The 24736-nt window shown below is 41.9% G+C and overlaps 1 protein-coding gene across 4 annotated transcripts in view; it reads left to right on the plus strand.

Annotated features, from left to right (window-relative positions):
• Positions 1–24736, plus strand: part of ADAMTSL1 (ADAMTS like 1) — a 1156072-nt gene that overhangs the window by 978338 nt on the left and 152998 nt on the right. For all 4 annotated transcript variants that reach the window (XM_033920627.1, XM_033920609.1, XM_033920600.1 and 1 more), the window contains 2 exons: positions 3067–3196; positions 15061–15271. In XM_033920627.1, coding sequence (XP_033776518.1) covers positions 3067–3196; positions 15061–15271 — 341 coding nt within the window. The remainder of the gene's footprint in view (positions 1–3066; positions 3197–15060; positions 15272–24736) is intronic.

Genomic DNA, 24736 nt, shown 5'->3' on the forward strand with positions numbered 1-24736 from the left:
AAATAGTTTAAATACTTAGCTTAAAACTTGTGGTTATGTTTTCAGGGATTTATACCGCCAACATGTTTCACCCGAAGGGGTTTATCAAGGCACCATATCTCTTTCTATAGCTTAAAGCTGCTGGACCCAACCACTGAATAGTTAGAGCAACAGATTGAGTGCCAGGGTTCAAAACCCACTGATGCTCCTTGTGACCTTGAGAACGTCATGCATCCCCTCTACTGCCTCAAGTACAAACTTAGATTCTGAACCCTCCAGAGATAGGGAAATACATAGGGCTCCTTTTACGAAGGTGCGCTAGCATTTTTAGTGTATGCACTGGATTTGTGTGCCCTATAGCGCGCGCTAGCTGAAAAACTACCGCCTGCTCAAGAGGAGGTGGTAGCGGCTAGCGCGCGCTATTCCGCACATTAAGACCCTAACGCACCTTCATAAAAGGAGCCCATAGGGTACCCAATTGTACCTCACTTTGAGCTGTTCCTGAAATGGGTGCAGGCTAAATCCAAAAATCCCCTTTCCTTCCTTCTTAACCCGACCCTTATAATAGTGATCCTTTAAAACACAAATGGATGCACCCTTAATTCCATCTATACTATCTCCATTCTATGCTGGCTGGATCTCTCTCCTTCCAAGTATTAATGGATATTGCCTGCACTGCAGTACCCCCAGACCCCATCAAAAAAAGGGCACTAGCAAATGGCCATTTAGATAAGTGTTTGCTGTTCTTTCCATTGATATATACAGATATTTTCCATTATTTGTTTTTTCCTCTTTTTTCTTGTTTTTGAGATTTGCTGCTGTTTGTGGCATAGAAATAAAATAAATTAACATAGTTTTTACTTAACATAGTTTTTACCCTAGTTAGATGGAAATAAAGACTATATTTAAGGGCGGGATGGAGGTTTGATGTAAACGATTATATGGCATTTCATCAAATCAGGATAAGGACCTGAAATAACATATAGGTTATAAGAGGTTCTATGTACTGAGCCTGTAGCCTCCATATGATACTTCAACCTCCTAGTTTATTTATTATTTGGGAGAGGTCATGAATTGGGATGCTATATTAACATCTTTGAGTAAGGTATGAGTTATATATCATATGTAGCTATTCATAAATTGTGACACTGGTGTGTAAAAAAATGTTTTTGAAAATTTTTTTTATTATAAAAAAAACCCTTTTTTTGATGGTGTTATTTCATTGTGGGTTGGGTATATTATAAAGTAATCCGTGTGTTTTCCTTCTGATTATCTTTACCCCCAGACCCCATCAGCCAGGTGCACAATAGATATTTCCAAAGCTTAGGCATGGTTCTGGTGTGTGGCCGTTGCACAGGTCAATATACTTTCTCTCATCTGAAATATTTTAGGGCAACATTCTGCCTCTCTTTATGTCAACTTAAAACAAATGCAATATATATTGTATATATTAAAAAGTCATCTCCAGTTATGGTACATGGGCTTGTCGTGCCACTAGGGCTTGTGCGCATCTGTGAAGCTGAAAGCTATGCCGTCGGTAGATTCACTACCAGCAGGGCCTCCCAAGGTGGACAGGTTTCAGTGGAGATGTCAGACTAATGATGCCCCAAACATCTGGGCAGCAGCAGCTGGGCAGTGTTGGAGGCGGAGGGTCACATTTGATACGACAATATCGAATTTATACTGCGCAGAAGAAAGGCCCGACAATCTACTTCTGTATTCTGACACAAAAGCTTGATAATGAAAGATCATCAAGTTGATAGCAATTAACATAACAAATCATATTTTTCATTTGTTTAAGATAACTACTTAATTAACACTTTACTATAGAATTCCATTTAATTCATCAAGCAACAAAAAAAAAAACCCTCGCTTTTTAAGAGAACTGACCATTTGAAAACTTCAAATATTCAGCAATACTGATGCAAATTTCAGTCACTTTTTAAATGGTTACCAAGGGTGGGCAGCACTTCCCTCTAAGCTGAGTGGGAGCCCTCCATTTGCAGTCCTGCCAGTGGGGGGGGGTGATATTTCACTATCACATTTTCAATAGTGAGGGAAAGGCAAGTTCTGCAGGGCTCCAGGGAACTTGCCTAACCCTAGAGATTGAAACATAATATTGAAGCACTACGCCCTACTGGTAGCAATGCAGTTGAAGGTCACCTGCTCAGCTGAAAGGGAATAATGGCAGGCAGAGGTGAAACCCCTAGTAGAATCACTCTCCGAGTGGTAGAGAGAATTCAGGAGTAAATTTGCGCAGGCTGTGTGAAAGAGTTCAGGCTAATTACAGCAGGCAATATACACTAGCTGTCAAGAGAGTGTTTGAAAAAGTCGGTTCATTGCATGCTGAACCTGATTAAGTATATGTTGTTACGTTATGAATTTCATATATCATGGCAACTGGTTGTTTGTAATTCATACCCATATCATTCCACATGGTTTCACGATATCCATAATTAATTTTTAGCTACTATGGTTACAGCGCTTGGTTCCTTCTTGAACTGCCTGCCAAATGTGTCCTACTCACCTGCTCTATCACCTGAATGAATTCCAGATGCGCGAGAAGCAGGACCACCTGTCATCTCTGTCTACTAGTGAAAACAGAGCAATGACAAAGAATAATAAATGTTCAAGAAGTTATTGCTTCTTACTTCAGCTCTGAGCAAAAAATAAATAAATAATAATCTTGTTCCGATTCAACCATAGCATACGAAATGTCCAAAGTATCTGTAACATGCTCAAAGTTCTGCATTGAATTAGCACAATGAATCCTTGCTAGATTTGTAATGTTTTGACATCTTTAGGGGCTCTTTGGTGTAAGGATATTTTATGGGCTTTCATTAGTGTCTTGGAACACCTGGGCCTTCTCCAAGGTGTTGTAGGAAGGACCAGAAAACAGACCTGGATATGGTGATTCTTGACAGCCCTGCCAGTTTGGACATCAATGTGTGGCCTCTGGTGTACAAGTTAGTAGCACTCCCACTGCCCGTTCCATACATGCACTGTGCAAAGTCATACAGTTTGCGTTTTAACACTTCATCATTTCACATTTTCTGTGGTTTTATTGTCTGTGGAATTTCTGTGCAGGTGTCCAAGAGGCTGTGGTGATTTGCCTGAACAAACAGACACGGGAGAACATGAATGAGAATCTATGTATAAGCAGTCGACGTCCTCCTCCACAGCTGAAAGTCTGCAACTTGGACCCTTGCCCTCCAAGGTAGACCAACATGCTCTTATTTAAGATGATAAATGTTCTGCCTGTTTGCTAGCAGAACTACTGCTACTTCAGATTTTTTGTAGTGCAACTTCACACAGCACTGTTTAGATACACATGTGAGACAGTACCTGCTCAGTGGAGCTTATAGTCCAGCCATGACAAAACAAATAAAAAAAAAACTTTATGAAATTTATATAACGGGGGTCAGTATTCAAAACAATTTAACCAGCCAGAAATGGCTTCCAGTCAGGTAAATTGCCTGTTCAGGGCTAACTGCTCATTTTCAGTGGCACTTAATTGCTTAATGTCGCTGAAAATAAATGGTTAGCACCAAACTCAAAACTGGCTATTTTAGGGGCATTCCAGGGGTGAAGTTAAAACTTGGCCAGTTAAGTGCTGGTATTTAGAACTTAACTGGTCAGGTTAACCATTTTGGGGAAGAGCCAGAAGTCACTTGGTGCCATATCTGGTGAATAAGGTGGATGCGGACACACTGTAATGTTTTTAACTGACAGAAATTGCCATACCAAAAGCGATGTGTGACACGGAACATTCTCATGATGGAGGATGAAACCGTTTGTCCATTTCTCAGGTCGCACTCACTCGACTCATATTCAAATCTGTTGTTAAAATGTTTTGAACAGAGCCATAAGAGATATTCAGATCCTCAAAAAATTCCCTAATAGTCAGTCGCCTGCCTGATCAAATCATTTCGCTTATTCTTTCAACATTCTCTTGGGTTTTTGATGTTGAAGGACGTCCTGATCTCTCCTTGTCTTCAACCAATTCACAACCATTATGAAATCGCTCGAACCACTTGTAAACCATCTTCATGGTCACTGCATCATCACCATAAACTAATTTTAACATTTTGTGCATTTCTATAGCTCTTTTTTACACTTTGAAACAAAATTTCATATTGTTCGTGGTTACGGCACATTTTAAAACACACCTTCTCTCAACCATAGCGCACAACTGACTGACAGCACCAAATAAGTTGAAACTTGTCAACTGAAACTTATCAACTTGAAACTGTTACTAAGGTTTGACACATGGCTTCCTGTATTGAAGATCCCTGCCTTTCCATTGGATGGCGCTTGGCAGTAGCATTGTACAATATATATATATATATATATATATATATATATAAGGGTTGATTCATAAGTCATGGCAACTATTTTTTTCTCTTGAAAATGCGCCAACACTGGAAATCTAATATATATGTAATTGTGTGGCATGTACTTCTTAATGTTAGGTGATCAGATAAGAGAGGAGTGCAGGCGTCTCTGGTAGGTGAGAAGCAAAAAACATGACATTTGAAATCATTGTTTTGTTATGGCATACAGTGTAGAACATGAACAGCAAAGTACAAGTACAAACAATTTTACTGTTAACATCCTTCAAAGTAGTTTCTCAGGCTATCCATAGTTCATTGCAATCTGTATATTCAGACTCCTGTTGCACTTTGTTGTTCATGTTGTACACTGTATACTAAAACATTTAAATCAATTCTACGTCAAACTCGTCGGCTCCCAAAGACAGAATAAATTATAGAACAATCATGCATCCTTAAAACTTTTAATTATAGCTGCTGGAACTATGCTTTCCTCATATAACAATCAAATATGATTTGTCTAAATACAGAATACTAGATTTAAAATGAGAAATTAAAAATGATATATGCATACCAGAGTGAACATTATGCTACCATTAGGTGGTCATGGGTAGAAACACAAGACTACTAATAGGGGAACCATTTTGGATTTTGTGCCAGGCAAGGCAGGAGCATTGGGATTGCTCCTGCCCAATCACTACAGTACCACCAGGGAATACATTTGGAGGTGGGAGAGTGGATTGGGAGAAGGACTCTGACAGCCTTCAGGCTTTGGCCAGAAGCATCAGGTCACGGCTTTGAGGCCTGATGCTTCCAGATCTCTGGAATAACTCTGCTTGCGTCATTATTCTTTTTCTTTAGGATCTAACAATGTGTAAGACTGTTATCCTACAGGTTGCTGAATCCCATAGTAAATCAAGGTGTGGTAAAAGCTCACCTTGGACCCAGGTTGTAGAGGAAGGCAAGAAAGAGGTACTGTGCTTATAGGTATTCAAAACTTAAAATGTCAAAAGCTTGAATTTCAGAGCTGAGCTCCATAGTCATGCATGTTTGCAAAATTGCTGCTTGTATATGAAAGTAGCACATTAAGCACATGAAAAGCTCCAAGTGATGTTACTTTAAAAAAAAAACACACCACATTTTCTTTTGTAAAATGTCCTCTCCTTGTTTGAATCTTGTTTGGAGATTGCTCCTGCTTATGCTTCTTCCAGTCCCAAGGGGACAGATACCTGCTTCCAATCCCAAGATGGCCTCTGGGACCTCCTGCGGCAGTCTCACAAGGCTTCCACAGGACAAACTGGCAGACATTTTGAGACTAGCCCCCTCTTTTACGAAACTGCGATAGCAGTTTCTAGCGCAGAGAGCCGCACTGAATGGCCTGCGCTGCTCCTGACACTCATAGGAACTCAATGAACATCGGGAGCAGCGCGGGCCATTCAGCACGGCTCCCCACGCTAGAAACTGCAATCGCAGTTTCGTAAAAGGAGACATACTGTACAACCAGGAGGTTTGAAGGTAGGCTCACAGAGGTCCTTCAAGTGGTGAGAGAGTAGGGGTGGGGCACCAGAAGGAAAGTGTTCATGAGGGGAATGGCATGGGGCACAGAGTGATCATGGAGGTGGAGAGGCAGGAGGTTCAGTTTCAGCCAAAAGTGCACTTGCCTTTCAGCTAAAACCCAAACCTGGATTTTGGGTCCTTTTTGGTGCTGAAACATAAACTGAAATTCAGTCAGGCTCTATCTCAGTAATTAAAAAAAAAAAAAAAAACACATGGGATGTGTGCCATGTGTATATGTTTCTCCAAAAATATGACCTATCCCCAAAATAAGCCCTAGCATGATTTTTAAAGATGTTCCTAATGTAAGCCCTATGCCAAAAATAAGCCCTAGTTAAGATGGACCCCCCACCCCCGCCAAATCCTGCCCTGAATGTCCCCGACAGTCCCCGACTCCATCCCTGACTATAGGGCTGCCTGATTCACTGAAAAAAATCAGACTCGTCAATTCAGCAACCCATCCCGGTGAGACCTGACATACCTCCGCTCTGAGGCCTCCAAAAACAGCGGCAGCGGCAGCGCTCTGAACGGGCTGCTTCACGGCCTTCCCCCCTGCCGCTTCACTGACATCATCAGTGATGCGGCAGAGGGAAGGCCCAGCGGGAAAGGCCGTGAAGCAGCCCATTCAGAGCGCTACTGCCGCTGCTGTTTTTGGAGGCCTCAGAGCGGAGGTATGTCAGTCTCACGGTGGGAAGGTCAGTGGGATTCTGCTGCACAGGGGGATAGGAGGGATAGAAAGATGTTGCACAAGGGAATGGGTGAGAGGGGAGGAAAGATGTTGCACATTTTTTGGGGGGGAGGAAGGAAAGAGGAAGAATTGGGGTGGGGGAGAGGAAGGGAGAGATGATTGTTGTACATGAAAAAAAAAAAAAAAGACATCCCTGAAAATAAGCCCTAGTGTGTTTTTTGGACCCAAAATTAATATAACACACTGTCTTATTTTCGGGGAAACACGTTATGTATATGTGTACTGAGAAAGAGGAAAATATGAAAGCAAGGTGATTGAATATCCAGGTAATTTTTTTTGCATTGCTCTTATATACTTTCCAATATAAACATTAATTTCAGTCCTGAAAGGATACTATAATTAAGCTGAAGTTGGCATTAGAGAATGACACGGGGACAAATTTTTTCCCCGTCCCAAAAGGAACTCATTTTCCTGTCCTGTCCCGGCGAGTTTGTTTCCTGTCCCTGCCTCAGTCCTGCAAGCTCTGTCCTCATCTGCACAAGCTTCAAACACTTGAAAATCATAAGTGTTCGAGGCTTGTACAGTTTTTTGTTAAATTCTGATTTGAAGCAACAAAATAGATTAGGATGTACTGTAATGTGGAGTGGTATTCGAGGGAATCAAAACTTGAAACAGACCTATTGAAGTCAGATCTCTATTTGATGACTATAGATGACTTGTGGATTCTGTGAAATTATCTTGTTTAAAAAAAAAATAAAGAAAATAAATATGAATCTTACAAGTCACATTTCACATTTTAGTTTGTTTTGATACGTACCTATAAATTGCTTATCTAAACAGTTTACAACAGAGTACGGGACAGAGTACGGTATTGGGGTTCAAGAAGGGATTAGACAATTTCCTGAAGAAAAAGGGGATAGAAGGGTATGGAGAGAGGATTACTATACAGATCCTGGACCTGATGGGCCACTGCGTGAGCGGACTGCTGGGCATGATGGACCTCTGGTCTGACCCAGCAGAGGCACTGCTTATGTTCTTAAGTCAGAGCTTACAGGAATGGGGCAGGGACAGGCACAGTGACAAAACTGGCGGGGACGGGGCGGGGAAATTGAGTTCCTGTGGGGACAGGGACAAATTTGTCTCCCTGTCATTCTCTAGTCGGCATATTACATTGGTCAAAAAAAGTATTTGTGGTAGCTATAACATCTACTGGTCCTAAAGCAATTCCTGTACCATGTCTTGCTGTAGATGATCTTGCTCGGTATTTCCGTTTTAAGGTAAGCATCTTACAACTGGATCGGTTCTGCCATCATCTGATGGTGTACTGTTATCAGACCTGCTTTCAGATGACCTTGTTTTGGTTTTATTCAACTCCCTATTTCATCATGGTCTTCTTTACATTTCATTAAAAAATATATCTTATATAATAAAACCCTAAGTGCGCATGCGCACTCCTATCTGCGTGATCCGTGATCCATAGGTCCATGGCAGGTAGGAGTGCGCATGTGCGCTTAGGGTTCTATTAGCTTGGGGGGGAAATACAATGGCCACAACAACTCCGAACCTCACTGATTAGGGTTCAATTGCAATGTGGCTTATAGGCCATCAATTCTACTAATATGTAGCTTGTATTATTGTCTTAAAATAAAGGCTAGAAAACAGCATATGTTTCATTTTTTACTTGTCATTACATGCAGTGCCTCTAGCGTGCCCCGACGGGACCCGTTTCGCCCATTCGGGCTTTTTCAAGGGTTCTTTGAGGAGCTCTTTTCTCAGTGTCCTCGCAATACTGGGGCTAGAGGCACTGCATGTAATGATAAGTAAAAAATGAAACATATGCTGTTTTCTAGTCTTTATTTTGAAGAAAGACAATAATACAAGCTACATATTAGTAGAATTGATGACCTATATACCACATTGCAATTGAACCCTAATCAGTGAGGTTCGGAGTTGTGGGAGTTTCCAGATTGCCTCACTTTTCATCTTCAATACTTTTTTAGTGTTTAGGAAATACAACGGCCCCACACTCGCAGACCCCAACATAATTTTCTGCGGTCTGGCCAGCTCCCTTACATTCCCTGGCCAAAGTTATTTTTAAGTTCAAAGCCGCCGCCGCTGCAGCTCCTCTCACGAGCCGCACCTGCATCGGAGAAGGCTTCCGACGCAGGCGGAGATCATGAGAGGAGCCGCCGGGACAGCTTTAAACTTACAAATAACTCCGGCAAGGAACTAAGGGAGCTGTTTTAGCTGCGTGCTGCTGGGAAGAGAAAGGAAGGGACAGGGGAGGGGGAGGGGGAGGGGAGGGGGAATGCTGCTGTTGCTGCTGCACAGGGACGTGGAGGGGGAGGGAAATACTGCTGCAGCTGCTGCAAAGAGAAGTGGAGGGGAAAGGAAATACTGTTGCTGCTGCTGCACAGGGAAGTGGGATGGGGGGAGGGAAATGCTGCTGCACAGGGAAATGGAGGGGGAGGGAATGCTGCTGCAGCTGCTGCACGGAGAAGTGGGGAGGGAGGGAAATGCTGCAGCACAGGGAAGTAGGGTGGGGGAGGGAAAAGCTGCTGCACAGGGAAACAGAGGGGGAGGGAATGCTGCTGCGGCTGCTGCACAGGGAAGTGGGGGAGGGAAATGCTGCTGCCTAGAGGGCAGGGAGAGAGACAGATAGAAAGAAAGACAGACAGCGGGAGGGCGGGAAAAAGAAAGAAAGATAGACAGCGGGAGGGAGACAGGAAGAAAGACACAGGGGCAGGGAGATAGACAGAAAGACAGACAGACAAAGGGGGCCAGGGAGAGAGACAGACAGAAAGAAAGACAGCGGGATGGAGAGAGACAGAAAGAAAGAGACAGGGGTGGGGAGAGAGACAGAACGAAAGAAAAACAGACAGACATATGTTCTAGCACCCGTTAATGTAACGGGCTTAAAGACTAGTGTATATATTTATTTTTTTTTGTTTGTTTGGTTTTGTTTTTTGTAAACATTGTCCTGTGCAGCTCTACACCATTTTCTCAAAAAGTTATTATTATTATTATTATTATTAATAAAAGAACACAAAAGTTAATCCATATTTAACCTAATATTCATATATTACCACTTTTTTTAAAGTTATTTAAATCATCCATCAATTGGATTTCTTTCATTGTATAATTTATTAATTGTTCATCACTCTTTATTCCAATAAAGGTTGAAAATATTCATCAAAAACATTCACCCCCACTTTAAGCCTTTTGTAAAGGAAAATACTTGTAACTGAGACAGAGCATATTGTGAGTTCAACCTCTCTATATATCACCCACACAGTGGTTAACAAAAAAAAACCCAAACCCCTCCTCCAGCTATGGTGAAAACAAAATCCTCTCCTGTACAGGCATTTTAACCAGCCAGAAGCTGTTTGCGGCCAGTTAAATCACTTTGGATATTGACTCACTTCTTTTTAACAAGGATAGATATTAGGAGGACACACCAGGAACCTTGGTTTCAAATCAACATGCTTTTTATTTGTTAACTGTCTCCTATATTTTTTAAAATTTCAGACCATGTTTCATCCTCTCTATTGCTTTGGCTACATGCCCTTTTCACAGAAAGATTCATTACGTATTGTAGGTAGAGAAAGAAAAGATTTTCCTCTTGTTCAAGCATATATTTTTCATTGATCATAGAACTAGCATCTCCCTCTGAAGTCTTTCCTTTGCCTGTTACAGATATGTTAAAAACTGTGTTCCATTTTGGGGTTTTGTTGTTTTTTTTTCTTTTCTCTCTTTTTAATGGACAATTTGGTGGAGCTATACTTCACTTGGGGGCAGTTTTACTATGCCTCATCAGGTGCTAACGTGTACCTTATGTATCTTAAAAAGGTATATTGTAGAACACACTCAAGCATCCTGTGGTGCCAATTTAGCACACACTAATCCATGCACAAAAATTGTTTTCTATTTTTTAGAAGGGGCAGAGAGTGGGCATTCCTGTTGCTAATTAGTTAGCACAGCTACATTAGCACATACTAACTGGTTAGTGTGGGATTATGTGTGAGCCCATACCACTTACATATTAATGTTATAATGACTACACACTAATAGCAACATTAGCACGTGACCATTAATACAAAATATAGAAAACCAGCCATTTTAGGGCTGAGGTAAAAATGGCTTTAGTGAATGGGAAAAAACCCATGGACGGTCGCACTAAGGCCAATTTTGGCCACAGTTAAGTAAGAGGCCCTAAGTGAGAGCACCTAAGGTAACGTGACAATTTATTTTATTCCTCGGAATGGGATAGGCACCCCCCCCAGTACCTTTTTAAAATCCAGGCACCTGCCTCCGGTCCTGATGTCTGCCGGCAGTGGCAGAGCAGCGCACAAGGCAGGCGTGAGCTTTTCACGCTCCTGCCTCATCCCACGCTACTCACTGAATGGCTGCCGTCAGTTCTCACGGGATTCGCGAGAAGTAACGGCTGCCATTCAGTGAGTGGTGTGGGACCAGGCAGGCGCGCCGCTCTGCTGCTGCCGGAAGACATCAGGAAAGGAGGCAGCTGCCGGGATTAAAAAGGCACCAGGGAGGCTGTATTCACTATGGTACTTGTTTCTTCAATGAGTCCCTGAAAATGGGACATTTCGGCTCCCCAAACATGTGCTTGGGAACAATGGGACAGGCTACCTAAAAACAGGATGGTCCCGTTCAAAATAGGACATATGGTCACGTTATTCCAAGGTAAACCTTATGGGATGTCAATAATTTTCCAGAACATTGTGAACTGTGGTTTGTTACAAAATATATATATACTAGTCTTTAAGCCCGTTACATTAATGGGTGCTAGAATAGATGTGTCTGTCTTTCTTTCTTTCTCTCTCTCCTTGACCGCTTTCTGCCTGTCTGTCTCTCTTTTTGTCTCTCTCTCTCTCTCTCTCCTTGGCCGCTGTCTGTTTGTCTGTCTTTTTTCCTTGTCTCTTTCTCATTGGCAGCCGTCTGTCTTTCTTTCTGTCTGTGTCTCTCCCTGGTCTCCTGTCTGTCTGTCTTTCTTTCTCTGTATTTCCTTGACTGCTGTCTGTTTTTTTTTCCCTTTGTCTCTCTCTCTTTGGCCAATGTCCGTCTCTCTGGCCCCCTGTCTGTTCGTCATTCTTTCTGTCTGTGTCTCTCCCTGGCCCCTTGTCTGTCTGTCTTTGTTTCTGTCTCTCTGTCTTTCTCCCTGGCCCCCTGCCTGCCTGTCTTTCTCTGTTGCACCATGCCTGCCTGTCTCTCCATGGCCCCCTTCTGTCTCCCTCCTCCCCAGAGCAAACCAAGATTGCTGTCTGCCCCCCAGCACACCCCTCCCCCCAAAGCAGCCCCCTTTCACTCTCCCCCTCCACTTCCCTGTGCAGCAGTAGCAGAATTTTTACCAGCATGGGAAACCTCGCAGCACCCGCACCCTGTCCGCCTCGTCCAGGCCAAAGGGCACCATCCTGCCGTAGCTCTAGCCACCAGCTATCAGGAGACAAACCGCTGCTCAATCCACCGCATGCGCCACAAGCCGCCGCACGCACCACAAATGGAACACAGCCACAGAGGCACAAATCACGGAGGCAGGGATCACGGCATTGTAAGTGCGCATGCGTGCTTAGGGTTTTATTATAGAGGATTAATATGTTACTATCAGAGCATTTTTCCTCAGAGAATACCATGTGGTTGTTGTTGTTTTTTTTAGTTGTAGGGTTTGGGAGCTTTGCTTACTACAGCGTCTTTAGCTAAATATTGCTATAAAATGAATAATATTAAAACTTTCTGTGGTAAAGTGACTGAGGGCATGGCTTGGATCTGTCACAAACACATTCATACATACATGGTTTGCCAACAATATAGAAAGGTTATGATTTCAACCTGTGCAACCTGTTACCTCACAAGCTTTAGACCAACACAAGTACAGTCTCTTTATTTCTCTCTGATTCCTCGCGTTAACAATGTCACTATTCTCTCTTTCTAGAGGTGGCTCCCAGTCTTGCCCAGTACAGTTTCTATTAACACCTTCTTGAGTTCCCTCTGGACACAGACCAAGAACAAGTACTTTCTGTATACAATTCAAGTTGTCTCCTATCTTGACAGTCTGGAGCTTTAAGATTGGGCCACACTACATCCCTAATTCTCTCCTCAGGTATGTGGTAGCTCAGCTTAGACTGGAGTCCTCTTCCCTCAGGACCTCCCTCCTGGAAACCTCTTCAATCCGGGCCTCTCCCTATCTTACTGACTTAGGACATTTAATTTCCTCCTGACCCGAGCCCCTCCCCTCTAACTCTGCCTCAGGCTTGACAGACTAGTGCCACCTTCTGTAAGGTGACTGAACTGCATCAACAGTGAGGGAATGCTCTTCACTCTACCATTCACTTCCTCATACTTTCCTTTGAATCTGTGAGTTTGAATTTATTGATTTAAATATGAATAACTTAGGACTGTGAAAATATACATAAAATGCTGTCTGCAGTGGGGCTATTATATACCTCTGGGCCCTGGGACAGAGAGCATACACTTGCTCTAGAAGCCTATACAAATGTAGCAAACCCCCTTAAGAAAGGAAGGGGTGGGGGGTGGGAGAGAGCTGTGCTAAAATAACATTATGCTTCTTAGATGTTACAGGAAACCATTTGAGATAAAACAGCAAAAAGGAGTGCTGGAATTTGTCTGTTAGAGCATCTTTTAACTCAGATTTTCCTGGCTTTTGTTAGAAGCATCATATTTCTGTATTGAACTTTTTGCTTTCCAGTATATTGGTCTGTTTTTGACACAAGTAACCATTTTTATTGCATTCCTGGCAATGAATAGACAGCGGATACAAAGCATGTATACAGTATAGAATAAACCATGTTTCTCTGTTTGCGTGTCTGAGTAATCATCATTCTGCGAAGGGATGATGAAGACAGGTTGACCTCTTGATTTTAGGTCAGATAAGAAAGCTGAATTAGTTAACTATTTGAGAGGAGGGAGGGGTTGCCTAGGCATTCATTCTGTCCATGGCACTGAGATTTTTGACTGATTTTTCAGAGATAGGCAGAATTGTATAACTGTGTCTATTAGCTGCCATTAAAAAAAAAATCAATGAATGTTCTGCTGACGGCAGTCATTATTTTTATGTAGGCCTCCAACTGTATTTCTATATATTCAATGTCGGGCCATATCTGGGCACTGTATTGAATATCTGGCAATATAGTAGCCATTAAAACGAATGAATGGCATAATTTATCTGCCTGAGTATGACCGAAAGTAGCAAGTGTGTTGAAACAAGTCTGTGCATGTGTGACATGTCTCAAGGTTACTCATGCACAGTTGCGGCTCAGTGCAAGTCTAAAATTGCAAGAGAAAGGATGTCAGGAGAGTCCTCGTGTGAATGAAATATGAAACTGCTAGATTTGGAGCACTGTTCAGTGATAAAATTTCTCACAGAAGAAGGGCAAAAGCTAAGGGAGATCCATGAACGCATGACTGCAATTTATGGTGAGTCTGCCCCATCATCCTACAAAGTAAAATTTTAGAGCAAGCAGTTCAAGTGTAGTAGAGAGTCCGTCGAAGATGACCCTCACACTGGACAACCTGTTGAAGCAACTTCCACAGAAATGTGCAAGAAAGTTGTGTCATAGTAAGAGGGGGTGGGTAGTGGACCATCCTATGCCACGCTAGCACCCTCCCTTCCTCACCTCCTGTACCTCTTTAAAATCTTCACCAGCGTGAGTAACTACTTTTGCCTGCTGCTTGCGCCAGTCTGGCTTCCTCTGAAATCACTTCCGGGTTACAGGGATTGTCTCCAGCTTACCTTTTTCCTCATTTTGTGTTGCATAGACCAGCGGTTCTCAACTCTGTCCTGGTGGACCACCAGGCCAATCGGGTTTTCAGGCTAGCCCTAATGAATATGCATGAGAGGGATTTGCATATAATGGAAGTGAGAGGCATGCAAATCTGCTCCATGCATATTCATTAGGGCTAGCCTGAAAACCCGATTGGACTGATGATCCTCCAGGACAGGGGTTGAGAACCGCTGGTCTATGCAACACAAAATGAGGAAAAAGGTAAGCTGGAGACAATCCCGATATCAGCTTAAAGAAGATACAGGAAAATTTGAATAATACTCTTGTCTCTGTTTCTTGCCACATTGGATATTTTACATAAATGGTTTTCAGAACTGCCACAATCCTTTATAAACATCGTAGGCAGGAAGAGGTGCAGTGAGGAGTCTGTCCTAAAAATCCCATTTTGCATCACCATTATTTTAGCTGATGCCAGACAGGATAGCAGCCAGAAACATGTGCATAGACACTGGCCTCCTAGAGAGAATGGAGCAGATGAGTAGAATAATTCAAATAAAATTTTTGATTCTTTAAAAATGTTCAGTTTTTGAAAAACTCGGTGGGTGTATAGTACTGCAGGATTAAAAATGTTTGTATTTAATGGACCTCTATTGGCAGCTTTTGAAAGCATCTCTCTTGATGAAGTACTTACAGTACAATACCTCACAGAAAAGATTTAAAATATTCTCTCAACTGCTATTTTCTTCCCCAGGTGGGAAATTGAGAAATGGAACGCTTGCAGCTTAACATGTGGAATTGGATTGCAAACTCGCCGTGTCTTCTGCTCCCAACTTCTCTCCAGAGAAACGAATAGAACTGAGATTTTGGCAGATGAGCTCTGTCGTCAGCCTAAACCTACACTTGTTCAGGCCTGTAACCGTTTTGACTGTCCACCAGCCTGGCAAGCAACAGAATGGCAACAGGTAAAAGTAGATGATTATTTAGCTTTTCTGCAGAACTGTTGGAAATTGAGACATGCCATAGATAATTTTGTTGGTATATGCAGTTCTGTTCTGCTCCCGTTTCTTGCGCTCAGTCGTAACCAAGCTGGGATGTGGCCGTGGCCATAAGATATGGGGTAGATTTTCAGCCAGTGGCAGTCAGCATTTTCATGTCTGCTGACGGCAGAATTTCCAGTAGCCAATGCCAGGCCATGTCCAAACACCAGCATTGAATATCGGGTTGTATGTTGTCCGCTCAAACTTATGTGGTTAAGTACAATATTCAGTCCTTAACCACAGAACCTGAACCTCTTAAAGATAGGACTGTTACCTGTATTTATACAGCTCAATCTGCTTAAATCCGACAACCATGAGCCTCAAATTAGTTGCCTAGGCAACACTCCATGCAGTGACCACAAGTTCTCCCACCACCTGAGGCTGTGAATATTACCTTCACAATATCATCGGTCCCAGCTGACCCAAGAGCAGAAGTCCTCCTGAGTAGGTATGTACATTCACTGAAACATCAATGAGAATGGAATAATATAAACAAATACCATCTGCCATCAGAATTCATTCATTTCACGTAGTTTAATTCATGCTAAACTATAACATTCACTAAATAGATTATGAGCCACGCTTTTAAAGAAGGTAATAATATCATCAGTATTATACATTGGAACAAATGCCTGCAATTGTTTCTCACATTGAATGTACTTGGACTGCTGTTGAATGCCAACACAATAATGAGACAGATCTGTTTCAGTGCAATCTTGGCCTTCCTAAAATTTATTATTTATTTATTTATTCAATTTTCTATACTGTTCTCCCAAGGGAGCTCAAAACAGTTTACATGAATTTATTCAGGTACTCAAGCATTTTTCCCTCTCTGTCCCGGTGGGCTCACAATCTTTCTAATGTACCTGAGGCAACGGGGGGATTAAGTGACTTGCCCAGGGTCACAAGGAGCAGCGCGGATTTGAACCCACAATCTCAGGGTGCTGAGGCTGTAGCTTTAACCACTATACAAAAACCTTTAGCAGGCTAAGATACAAGTCCAAAAAGATTCCCAACTGGGACTATAAGAGAGAAATAAAGGAATCTCAAGCGCTCACAGCTAAAAGCTCAATGTATCTTAAGAGCTGGTAACCATAGGGTGAGCTATCATTGATCCTTATGAATTCTCTCAAATTATTTATCAAAAACACACTGTGTATTTTTTAAGTATTTCTCACAAAAAAGTTTTTTAAATATATATATATATGCATTTTCTTCTTATAGTATACTTATTGGTACTTTTAAGTTTCCTTCTATGAGTCTTAAAGTACTTATCTTAATAATGTAGTGACATAATAGCAATAGCTACGGAAGATCTCCGTTTCGCTCTAATTGATTTTATAAGAGCTTCATCAGGTGAAACTGACATTATCACTATTTAAATCGGCATCAATCCTACCGGAAACAGGGAGAGAGCGAGAGAAAGACTCTTAGGTCTAACTGCACGCCCTGCTTATTCTCACTCTAACGCCGTCTTGAAAACCTACCGGCCTTCAAAGATTTTAAAATGATAACGTCAGTTTCACCTGATGAAGCTCTTATAAAATCAATTAGAGCGAAACGGAGATCTTCCGTAGCTATTGCTATTATGTCACTACATTATTAAGATAAGTACTTTAAGACTCATAGAAGGAAACTTAAAAGTACCAATAAGTATACTATAAGAAGAAAATGCATATATATATATATTTAAAAAACTTTTTTGTGAGAAATACTTAAAAAATACACAGTGTGTTTTTGATAAATAATTTGAGAGAATTCATAAGGATCAATGATAGCTCACCCTATGGTTACCAGCTCTTAAGATACATTGAGCTTTTAGCTGTGAGCGCTTGAGATTCCTTTATTTCTCTCTTATAGTCCCAGTTGGGAATCTTTTTGGACTTGTATCTTAGCCTGCTAAAGGTTTTTGTGTGTTTCACATATTTTTTTGAGGTTATTGAAAGCTTTAACCACTATGCCACACTCTCCCCTATATACCGCCTGGTTTCCAATTAAACATACACAAAGCAAGAAAAACAAAACAGTAAAAAAAACATTCTTCAACATCATCAACACATATGAAAATCAAATCTACAAATCCTTCAATAACATATTTAAAAGAATAATATTAAAATGGCCGACAACTTTAGGAAAGACAGTTCAGAAATATGCATCTGCTTGAAGCTGTAGTGGTCTGCACATAATCTTAATTGCCCAGTAAGCTTATTCCAATATGATATTCCAGCAATGGAAAACATTTGGAGTTGAGTTGCCACATATCTTACATTATCAGCTGTCAATGCTACCAGTTTCATTTTCCCCTCAGATTGTAGTGCCTTTGGAGGTTTAAAAATCACCCATAGAGATTGAAACCAGAGAGGCACAGTTTGATATACTATTTGCTGTACCAGGGACAGCACCTTAAACTGAATTCTTTGCTCAGTCGGCAGCCAGTGCAAGATGTTGTTTTTCACTCATTCCAAACATCAAGATTTGATTGTCATAACTAGTGTGACCATATGGCTCCAGAAAAAAGGGGATGGATTGAGACATCCGGGTTTTACTTCCATTGAAAGCAATGGAAGTAAGGAGAACAGATTGAGACATCTTGGTTGCTTTCAATGGAAGTAAAACCCGGATGTCTCAATCCGTCCCCTTTTTTCTGGAAACACTCAATAAATAAGCAATGTATACAAGTCACTCTATAGGATAGCAACAATGCAAAGACTTGTGAGAAAATGAGTTTAAAGTACAGTGGTGCCTCGCATAACGAACGCCTCGCACAACGAACGCTGCACACAACGAACTTCATGTCTTGATTCACACAACGAACTTCGTTTCACACAACGAACTTCACACAACGAACTTCGTTTCACACAACGAACTTCGTTTCACACAACGAAGTCGCCCGAGCTGCCGATGTATTGCATCCTTCCGCGCAGGCACTGCAGGCAGTCGTTAGTCACTGCGCTTAACTGCCCTCTCTCACTGTATACAGTCGTCCTTTTAAGATAAACTCAATATTTTTTATATATCATGGCTTCTAAAAAAAGCAGGAAGGTGATTTCTGTTGAAATGAAACGGGAAATAATTAGAAGGAGTGAATGTGGGGTAAAACAGTGTGACCTCGTCAAAGAGTTTGGCCTCAGCAAGACCACCATTTTCACCATTTTGACAAATGTATCTTTTTTTATGTCATCTTAGCATATTTTATGCTGCAGAACGAATTATTTTTTTTAACATGTATTGTTATGGGAAAACGCGTTTCACATAACGAACTTTTCGCATAACAAACTTGCTCCTGGAACGAATTAAGTTCGTTGTGTGAGGCACCACTGTATTTGATTAGTACCCTCAGATACCTGTGCTGTTAAACCATCAAGTGATTTTATAACAGCTTGTTACAGGTGAGTAGATATCATTCATTGGGTACAATTTCACTCCGTGTTGATACTATGTGCACAATAAATAAAATAAAGTGCTAAATTCAAACTTATATCAAAATAAACAAATAAATAGATAAAGGACAGCACTTATAAAGACACTGTCCTTTATCTATTTTATTTGTTTATTTTGATATAAGTTTGAATTTAGCACTTTAGTTTATTTATTGTGCACATAGTATCAACACGGAGTGAAATTGTACCCAATGAATGATATCTACTCACCTGTAACAAGCTGTTATAAAATCACTTGATGGTTTAACAGCACAGGTATCTGAGGGTACTAATCAAATACTTTAAACTCATTTTCTCACAAGTCTTTGCATTGTTGCTACCCTTTTTTCTGGAGCCATATGGTCACACTAGTCATAACCAACTCCAGAATACCATAGCAGAAAGTTAGAATGTCTGGAAGTCAAAGTCCACTAGGGATATCAATCTCAGCTCTAGGGCTCATGGAAAAGATAAGCAGGAAGATGAACAGCTGACTCCAGAGAAATTCCATTGGTTAAACCACAGGTGTCGAAGTCGGTCCTCGAGGGCCGGAATCCAGTCGGGTTTTCAGGATTTCCCCAATGAATCTGCATGAGATCTATGTGCATGCACTGCTTTCAATGCATATTCATTGGGGAAATCCAGAAAACCCGACTGGATTCCGGCCCTCGAGGAGGGACTTTGACACCCCTGGCCGTTAAACTGTTGTATTATCTGTCTTGGCTTTTTCATTCCTTGTTTGGTGCATCTCCTTATCTGAGCCGCATTGCAAACAGCTTCAATCTTAGAAACGTCGGGCACATGGTTATGTTCAGTAATACTTGTTGCTGTTCAGTCACATACTTTAAGGCGTCCATTACGGAATATTGTTAGACAACACCATGAAGTACTCCCATCAACACTGATCCATGCCTTCTGATAGCGATATCCGTCTTTCAGTAACAAGTCGTTCCCTTTTTGCGGCTCGATGATCTCCATTCAGATTGACCTAAAGAAAATAGGCAAAACCACTATGCACAAACTCAGGCAAAAACATAACAGCATAACAACACTAACTCCCAGGTCTCAAAGAGAAAGAAACTTAACTGTGATAGAGTAGCACAGTAAATATTACACCAGAACAAAGAGGACTTCTACAAATCTCTACACTGAAATGAATTATACTAGACAGAACGAGGCAGAGTCCCACAACAATTCAGATGTATAAGGGTGTTTGCCAGTGCTGGGACTATGGTGGGAATGGGGAAGTGGGAGTTAAAGGAAGGAAAAAGCAAACACATTCTAGAGATATTAGAGATGCACTTTTCCTAAAGCTGACCCATTAAAATTAATACATTTTGACAAAAATACATTTTTCTACCTTTGTTGTCTCAGTATTAGTTTGATCTAAGTATCTATTTTCTACTTTTCTATTTTTTTCTCAGCTTTCTTTTTGGGGTCTCTCTCCCCTCTGTGTCCCTCTCCCTATTCTCCTCCTATGTCCCTATGTTCTCTCCATGCTCAATATCCTTTCTCTGTGTCTCTATCTCTGCCCATGTCCAGCTTCTTCCTTCTCTCTTCCTTTCCTCCTGCAACCCCCCCCCCCCTCCCATTCCAGCATCAGCATTTGTCTCTCTCTCTTCTGCTAATCCTGGTCCCCTCCCCACTGTGTGGCCAATATCTCTCCTTCTGCCACACTGAACCTTCTCCTCACCCCACTCCTCATGATCTGGCATCTCAAGCGTCTCTCTCCTCTTCCCACCCTTTTTATTGTCTGGGTCATTCTCTCCCTCCCCTCCTCCCTAGTCCAGCATTTCTTTTCCTCTCTCTTCCCTCTGAAGTATCTTCCCTGCATCTGCCTTTGCCCCATTCCTTCCCCCCCCAAATGCGGGTCTCGCATCTGTACTTCATCTCCTTCCAATAGCTCTAGTAAAGTGACAGCAGCTTGCGGGCAAAGGAAATTCTGCAAACAGGTTGCCTGTGGTTGGCTGCCGCCAGAGCTTTTCTTCTGCTGAAGTGACATCACAGGAAGCAGACACGATAGAGGAAAAGCACCGGCAGGGGCAGACCACAAGCAGTCTGTTTACAGTACAGCTGCTGCCACTTTGGGAAGGCCAAGGGGAAGGGGGGGGGGGGGTGAAGTAGAGATGCCAGACAGGAAGGAAACAGGACAGAGAGAGATCCAGGGGAGGGGAAGGGACAGGTTAGGAAATAGTAGCTCAGAGGCAGACAGGGGTGGGTATGCCTCAGCTCACAGCAACAGTGAGACTCAGCAACAGTAGTATGGGTTCAGTAGTCAGGATCGGGTCCTTTTATCAGGATGCTAATTTGTTAGGGGACAAATTGTGGGTGGGGTCTTTTTGCCTATTGCTTTTTTGGCGGGGGCTATTTTGTCTTTAAACTTTTTTGTTGGGGCTATTTTGACCTGGTGCCATGTACAAGATAAATCTGAATTCATTTCCTCTGTAGTATGCAAATCTGCATGCATATTCATTGTGGCCATCCTGAAAACCTGACTGGCTCGGTGTGATCCAAGGATTAGGTTGAGTTATGCGCATAACATATAACTCTTAGGTACACCCATTTATGCCTCCCATTGACCTGCTAAGCTGCCTAATGCCAGGAACATGAGTCAGCTAACATAAAGGGGGTTTTCCTTGATAAAGCTTTGTGTGGGCAAAACATAGCTCTATGTGGGATTAAGATGAGTATTGTTTTCTTACACTAAAAGTACTTTTACTACTGAAATTATTTACAAAAAAATATTTAAAGCATATTTGAAGTATAATTAAAGAAGAAGATTAAAATGGGACCGATGACGATTTAAGTGGTATATGCTATATGGGGAAAAGTTTGATACTCATACTAGCTTGCACTACTGAGGTCTATGAATGATAGATATCTTGAGGCTCTCTGTTTTTGATGTAATACCCTGTAATGGCATCTTGGCGCACATAGAATTGGTACTCAGCATGTAACATCGACGCACCTAAGTGGAGGCACCCAATTATAGAATTGCCCTCTAAGCACAGTAGTAATAAAAATGTAAGTGTGGGCATTGTGCCTGGATAGGTTTAAAATGACTTAACATTTCTTGGCACATATGTTTATAGCAGTCAGAATTTGTAGCTTTCAGCTTTGATAAGGAAAAAAGCAAACAAATGAAAAGCTCTTTTATTTGAATTGGACGGTCTCTGGAACAAAGCCAGCAGGGAGGTTTATCTTATTTTTGGCAGCGTTCTAGGAGAGTACAAATTCTGGCTTTTAAAAACCTGAGCACCTTTATATCATTTTAAATGGAAAGATCACAACTGCATTACTCGAGAGTTACATTTCCATATAACATCTCTTCTGGGACATAGAGAAAGAAGGTCAGAGGTACCGTATTTGCCGGCGTATAAGACGACTTTTCAGTACCTTAAAATCCTCCCCAAAGTCGGGGGTCGTCTTATACGCCGGGTACTGTTTACATGCCCTTACTTTACATTAGAGAGCTGCACGGGGACGCCCCTAGGGTCGCGGGGATCCCGTGGGGACGCCCCCTAGGGTCGCGGGGATCCCATGGGGACGCCTCCGAGGGTCGCGGGGCTGGATGTACTCAGTCTTCTGGATGTACGCGGCTCTTCTTCTCCCTACCTTCTCTGCTTGCAGCACAGAGCCGAACGGAAGTCTTCCCGACGTCAGCGCTGACGTCGGAGGGGAGGGAGGGCTTAAACAAAGCTTAAACAAAGCCCTCCCTCCCCCCGACGTCAGCGCTGACGTCGGGAAGACTTCCGTTCGGCTCTGTGCTGCAGGCAGGGCAGATAAGGAGAAGGAGAGTAGCCTCGCGGTTCGAGTGGCTACCAAGGGAAAGGAGCGGGCCGTAAGCAGGTAAGAAGCTGTAAGAAGGTAATTTAGATTCGCGGTTAAGGGCAGGGAGGTTTGTCGGACCGGGGCTGTTGTCGGTCGGTCAGGGAAGTGCCACAAAAGTAAGGGGACCTGGCCGGCTGTGCTGCACCCGGGGCGGTAGAGAAGGTGTGCGGAAGAAGGGGTCGTCTTATACGGCGAGTATATAACAAACTCTATATTTTAACTGTAAAAGTTGGGGGGTCGTCTTATACGCCCAGTCGTCTAATTGCAGGGTTTTTTTTAAAAGAAGGATTGAAAGGCAGACTGTATGTTCTATGGAGGTACATCACTCACATACAGTGTTTTGCAGAGAGACAACTGAGATTTATTTATTCATACAGTTTGCACTATCTTGCATTCTAGGTAATGAACGATTAAAACATTTACAATAAAATTACAACGAATACAAACCTCATCACAACTCAACCTTGGTACTTCTTTAGATCACTGTTAAGCAGTCTGAGATTATTACATTTTTATTTATTTAATTTTCTATGCAGTTCTCCCAGGGAAGCTCAGAACGGTTTACATGAATTTATTCAGGTACTCAAGCATTTTTCCATGTCTGGCCTGGCAGACTCACAGTCTATCTAATGTACCTGGGGCAATGGGGGATCAGGTTTTCTGCATTTTTGGTTTAGCTGTAGTGCCTCTGTATCGCTCCATGGTGCGACCTCACCTGGCACTAGAAAAGGTATTGCGTACTGGAGTACTGCGTCCAGTACTGGTTGCCGTACCTTAAGAGGGATATGGCGCTACTCGAGAGGGTTCAGAGGAGAGCGACACGTCTAATAAAAGGGATGGAAAACCTTTCATACGCTGAGAGATTGGAGAAACTGGGTCTCTTTTCCTTGGAGAAGAGGAGACTTAGAGGGGATATGATAGAGACTTACAAGATCATGAAGGGCATAGAGAGAGTAGAGAGGGACAGATTCTTCAAACTTTCAAAAAAATAAAAGAACCCAACCAGGGCCACCGGGAACAGTGTGGGCTTGAACCCACAACCTCAGGGTGCCAAGGCTGCAGCTCTTTTTTTTTTTTTTTTTAATTCTTTATTAATTTTCAAAACTACAACAGTGCAATACAACTAATGCAACGTATAGTAATACAATAAAAGCACATTCATCTTTCCCATGTTCATAATCATCCATTTTCACCCACCTACCCACCCAAACAGTAATCATTCAATATAACACAAACATATATTATCATAAATATCTGCAAGATCACCAACCCCGAACTGGAAGAATCTCTAATAGCCACACTATTCTACATCCCCCCCAATAAATGGTCAAGTGCAAAAGAAGAATTCTTTGAATACCTTTCATCCAATACCATAAAAGGCCCATACAACTTACTTCTGGGAGACATAAATGTTCACCTAGAGAAAAAGGAAAAACCGGAAGTGACAGAAATCGACTTGTTCCTAAATACCCTGGGCTTTGAAATTCCTGACAAAGAGGAAACACATGAAAAGGGACACCAACTGGACATCGTCACTTTTTTCCCACAAAGACCCCGACACAAAAAAAAATACAATACCATGCAGGAAAATGGGTTAAGAACATATGGTCAGATCACTATACTTTCAATTTTGAATTATGTTGGCAAAAGAAACACTCAACAGCAAAACATATAAACAAAACCAGTTTGAAAAAAACAGTCACCTGCAGAAACATCACCAATCCAACAGAATTCTGGACCCATTATGAACTACACCCCAAAATAGAGGAAGAGCAAGACTTCCCCACTAGATGGGACAAATTCACAAAAGACACACTAAATCAAATAGCTCCTGTTCAATCATACAAAAAGAACACAAGGGCATCAAAAGAATGGTATGACGCCGAATTATTAGCCCTCAAACAAGATCTCAGAAAACTGGAAAGAGTATGGCAAAAAACAGACAAAGTGGAAGATAAAATTAAATGGAAACAAAAAATGAAAAATTACAAGAATCGGATCAAAGAAAAGCGTTATAACTGTTATGCACAGAAAATAGGAACAACCAATACAAACAGTAGAGAACTATTCAAACTAGTAAGCAAAATAACAGACACCACACAGATACTACAGAACCATCACGATCAAATCCCAGAGGTCT

The sequence above is a fragment of the Geotrypetes seraphini genome, chromosome 1 (genome assembly GCF_902459505.1).
Source record: "Geotrypetes seraphini chromosome 1, aGeoSer1.1, whole genome shotgun sequence".
Classification (NCBI taxonomy): Eukaryota; Metazoa; Chordata; class Amphibia; order Gymnophiona; family Dermophiidae; genus Geotrypetes; species Geotrypetes seraphini.